Below are 4,855 nucleotides of genomic sequence, written 5' to 3'. Positions count from 1 at the left end.
GAAAAATATATATTAGTTTTTAATGTTTCAATCTCATAAATTAAATTAAATGGACAGATATGAGACACACAAAGATTGACTCACAGTCAAGACCTGTAGTCAGATCTGACTGAGAGAAGATGAAGCAGAAGATGAAAAAGGAAAAAACTATCAATAATAATAATATTAATAAAAAAAGGCTCCAAATAGGGCCACCTGCACTCCATGTCATTGGAAATGGAAGGAATTGAAACTTTCAATGTCTGGGATGCTGTTTGACAAAGCCTGGGATCATGCATTGTGCAGATCAGGCTTAGTACATTGTTGACTTGTAGATGACCTATTTATGTCCTTCAAATGAAACTTTTATGGATGGCATTTAATAATAGTCTCAAAGACTTGATTGAAGTAGTTAGGTTTTGGGTAGCAGGAAGAAATAAATACACACTTTGAAATTGTATTGTGATTCTTCCCACTACCCAAATACACACTTCAAAGAATTGTGTTTTGTGGGGCTTCTGTTCTGGTTAAATATCTTTGCAGTGTTTGAGTTTTATTTCTGAAGATGGATGATTGCAATGCATAGGTGCTTGTATTATAAACATTTCATATTGGGGAATGTGAAATAGACCCAAGTTTTTACTACATCGACCCATTTCAATCATCATGAAAATAAACAAATAAATGATCTAGACATTCATTTCTCCACTATTGGATCTGCAACAAATAAAAACCAACCACATTCATCATGATTATCATATTCATCTTCAAGGGTGGGTCTATTTAGTACAAGCACAGGTTTATTTAACTTTCCTTATATATATATATATATATATATATATATACACACACACTTACTATTTTTTTCTTCTTGAAAACAAGTCCTTATCTCTGGGATGGTAATTGAATGGATCATTAAATAAAATAAGAGCTCTTTTGTTGTCACAATACAGTTTTTTTTAGCGTGTATTTTTTATATTGAAGTGTGGATCATTCTAAATTATGTTGTAAAAGATGAAATAAACAAGATGAGCTGAAAACAATCTTTGTTTCAAACAAGATGACATTCATTCATAAAATGCCTGGTAAATTTTGGAGGCAGTCATAGTGATCAATCTTACAAAATCACAGTTTTTTTTTTTTTTTTTTTTTTTTTTTTTTTACTAAACAAGACTAGTGTTAAAAACCAATCAATGTTAAATTTTTGATATACGAAGATCCATAAAGTTTGATTTGTGAATATTAAGAATGTTTTAAAAAATAATTTTGCAAGTAACTCTCAATTAAACACAATGGATTACTTCAAAAATACCTCGTAGAATAAGTGTAAGAAACACAAGTTACAAATTGCAACTACTTCAACCAACAATGATTTGTGAGTAACCACAAATTTACGACTGTGTGATTATTTACTTAAAAAGCACATAGTGAGGTGGAAGAATTAAACTACGATTTCCACGGGGTCCGGCTGACGTGGACGCCGAGGCTGAGCTGGCTGTTAATTGACCTAGGTGGCGGAGGCAAGAGTGAGGAGCTGGAGTGAGCAAGCGGAGTGAAGAAGAAGAAGTGTCGTCATCGTCGACTTGCTCGAGCTCGGTCTCTCGCAGCCTCCGCTCAAGCAACGCGTCGCCATGTATCTGCAGGGGTACAGCAATGGCATTCAGCGCTCACATCTCACCAACCTTGCTTATCTCTTCACTTCTAGAGCGTCGTCGAGACCCACCCATCTCCCTGTTTTGTCCAGGAATGTTGCAGCGTGGGTATCAAGTGATTCGGGATTGTTAGCTGGAGAATCGAGGAGCTGCTTGCAATGGAGAGCACCCAAGGAGCGCCGCTTGGGTTGTGAGAGGTTCAGGATTTGGCTGAATTGTGGAGCCAGGCCCGCGTCGCCATGGCGAGCTTGGAGTACCTCCTCGAGAACGACTGTGGGGGAGGTTGGGGATGAACAAGCGGAGGTGGGTTGTGAGGATAAGGAGGGAGGGGTTGGGGTGGAGAAGAAAGAGGCGCCGCATGTGGCGGTGTTGTTGAATGAAGTACTGGCTAAGTTCAGGGACCGGAGGATTCTGTCGTTCGTGGATTGTACCTTGGGTGCTGCGGGCCATGCTTCAGCTGTAAGATTATGCCTTCAAACCCCCTTTGCAATTGTTTCTTTTACTGAGGATTCTGGTTGTGGCTGGGCAATGCGGCTGTGAACTTCGCAGCCGCTACAAACCTGTTGAGCATTTCGAATACCACTCCAGGCGGGTGATTTTTCTCAGTTGCCGAGCTAGCGAGTTCATCTGCAGAGCCGAGTTCAATTTGAGGGAATTCTTTACGCTAGCTTTGTATTGCGACTGATTGAGATCAAAGTTTCAAGAATTAAACTTGGAATCAATTAAGGTCTTCGATCTGTCGTGAATAACGATGTTCAGGGTTTAGTGCAGGGTTTATGTTATTTCGGGAGGATTAAATTATCTACATGAGTATTTAGGTTATTTTTTTTGCGGTGAAAGACTGAATGTTGTGAACATGTTCTTGCGCCAGATATGGTTTTCGTTATTTGCAGAGCATGACATTCCGTTGTTTCATTGGTTTGTGTGTTTTAGGTGTATTCTTTTTTCGACATGTACTTAGATTATGATTCGTGCAGTATCGGAGAGTATTTAGATCCCCGTAAATATCCATGGATGTTTTCTGTTTGATTCAGATATTTGCTGTGCAGATCCTTAGAGAACATCCAGAGCTCGAATCATTTATAGGATTCGATGTGGATCCCGTAGCACATAGTGAAGCAAAGCCCCGGCTTCAAGCCATGGCCTCATCGGACGTGCAGCTACACCTGGTGCTCACAAACTTTCGGAATATTAAGAAAGCAGTCAATGGTGCGGATGCAAAATTGGTACATGAAGGAGTGAACGGTATTCTCATGGACCTAGGCATGTCCTCTATGCAGGTGCGTCTTCTCTGTAGTTTTTCGTGCCTCCCAACATGGGTCTACGTGTATTTACTTTGAAAGTGGCGTTCGATTTTGTTAAGCTAGTGCTTTCGTGTTTAACAACTCATGATTTCCTTTTGACATGTTTAATGCTTGAATAGCTCCTCAGCTTAGGCATTATGTACAACAGATTTCGTAATTGTGATTGCTGTATCTAGACGGTTACCATCAAGCGTTTTTGACCAACTGGATGAAACCTCAGGTGGATATGGCGGAGAGAGGTTTCAGCTTTATGAAAGACGGTCCAGCTGATATGCGCATGGATCCTTCGGTGGGTTTCGCCATTCGTTGCCGTTTCTTGTGATTGAAGGATGTTCTTGTGCGATTACTGGTGCAGCATTTTTAGTCTTACTTCACACTCGTTTTGTGTCGTGTAAATTCATCTGGTTCTCGGGAACTCAACGCACCCTCTGTTAAGAGGTGGTGAACGCTTGTGATTTTTTGTAGTTTCTGCAGTGTCATACGAGTATTTTTTTGTGTTTGTTTTGAACGTCCTTTTTTTCTCTTTTGGAAACGACTTTATTTGGGATATGATTCATTTAACCCAATACAAGTATATATATATATATATATATATATATATATATATTTTCCCGCCAATATCCATGCATCACTTTCTAAAGCCGTTCGTGACGATTCACAATTACAGGCAAGTTTGACCGCAGAGGAGATTTTGAACAAGTGGCCTGAAGCTGAGGTGGCTAGGATTCTTCGTGATTATGGCGAGGAGAAAAGGTGGAAGCATCTGGCACGTAAGATTGTGGACAAGAGACTGGCGGGTGGTATACATTCAACGTCAGAGCTGGTGAAAGTTATCGGAGGCAACACTTTCGGTAATAACTTACTGAACAATTAAATGTCTTTCCTAGTAGTCATTTCTCCGCATTCCACGATGTTCTCATTTTTTATCCTGAGATGCGCGTTGGCATGCACAGGACGTCCGGGGAAGGGTAAGGCTGTGCATCCAGCAACGCGTACGTTTCAGGCCCTCCGAATTGCAGTTAATGATGAGCTCAGGACCCTTGAGACAGCTCTGGCAGATGCTTTCGACCTCCTCGCACCCAAAGGTCGTTTGGCTGTCATTTCTTTTCACAGTTTGGAGGACCGCATTGTGAAGCGTTTTTTCTTGAAAGCTGCTGGGATTGGCCAAGCGGTTGAAGACAATGAGATGGGATCCGAACCCGTGACGGCTCCTGAATATCGACATATTCCAGGGGAGACGAGACACAGTAGGTACACTAGAAGGAAACATCTTGACAAGCAAGGCGACGACTTCTCCTTAAGAGACAAAAATGTGCTGGAAGGTAGTATAGGCGTGGTGCTCACCAAGCGACCCATTGTTGCTGAAGCTGATGAGATCAACACAAATCCAAGAAGTAGAAGTGCTAAACTTCGAGTGATAGAGAAGATATAAATTAGGTGACGCCCTCTTTACCAGTTTTAGCTGTCGTTGTAATGGAATTCTTACAAATTTTTATGTTTCAGTATGACCTCGGTATTAAATTCAGAATCTTCTCTTTGTGAAGAAGGTGTCGAATCATTCCACATGGTTCTGATGGTACACTCATAAATAGATCAGGAATGGCTGGTGTAGAAGATTTGTGGTCACACACGGAGAAGATTTCCTACATTCAGTCTAGTTTTACCTTTGTTTTAGTGCCCCAGTTGCGATCTCGTACATGTGTTTTAAAGTGATCTACCGCCGTGCACTCGGTCATATAGACTTTCTGCATTGGGAGGAAGAATATCATTCTTTATCCCACTTTGGTTTCTTACTCTATTACAGGGCTAATTGAAGTAGTGGTGGGTTATAGATGATTCTAATAGGATGAAAAAATCATGATCCGAGAATGTGGATGTCGTATTCATTGTGCAGCAAATTGTAGCCATCGTGACGTCCGG

At 40.9% G+C, this 4,855-nt stretch overlaps 1 protein-coding gene across 1 annotated transcript; it reads left to right on the top strand.

Moving 5' to 3' along the window:
- Positions 1–1,541: 1,541 nt before the first annotated feature.
- On the top strand, positions 1,542–4,493 carry LOC112292169 (uncharacterized). Its single transcript, XM_024540386.3, has 5 exons — positions 1,542–2,090; positions 2,681–2,911; positions 3,156–3,224; positions 3,603–3,786; positions 3,889–4,493. The coding sequence occupies exons 1-5, from the start codon at positions 1,611–1,613 to the stop codon at positions 4,365–4,367; spliced, it is 1,443 nt and encodes a 480-aa protein (XP_024396154.1). The 5' UTR covers positions 1,542–1,610; the 3' UTR covers positions 4,368–4,493.
- The last annotated feature ends 362 nt before the right edge of the window (positions 4,494–4,855 follow it).

Source organism: Physcomitrium patens, chromosome 15 (assembly GCF_059467195.1).
Source record: "Physcomitrium patens ecotype Gransden chromosome 15, ASM5946719v1, whole genome shotgun sequence".
Classification (NCBI taxonomy): Eukaryota; Viridiplantae; Streptophyta; class Bryopsida; order Funariales; family Funariaceae; genus Physcomitrium; species Physcomitrium patens.
This window is presented reverse-complemented; position numbering and strand designations above follow the sequence as displayed.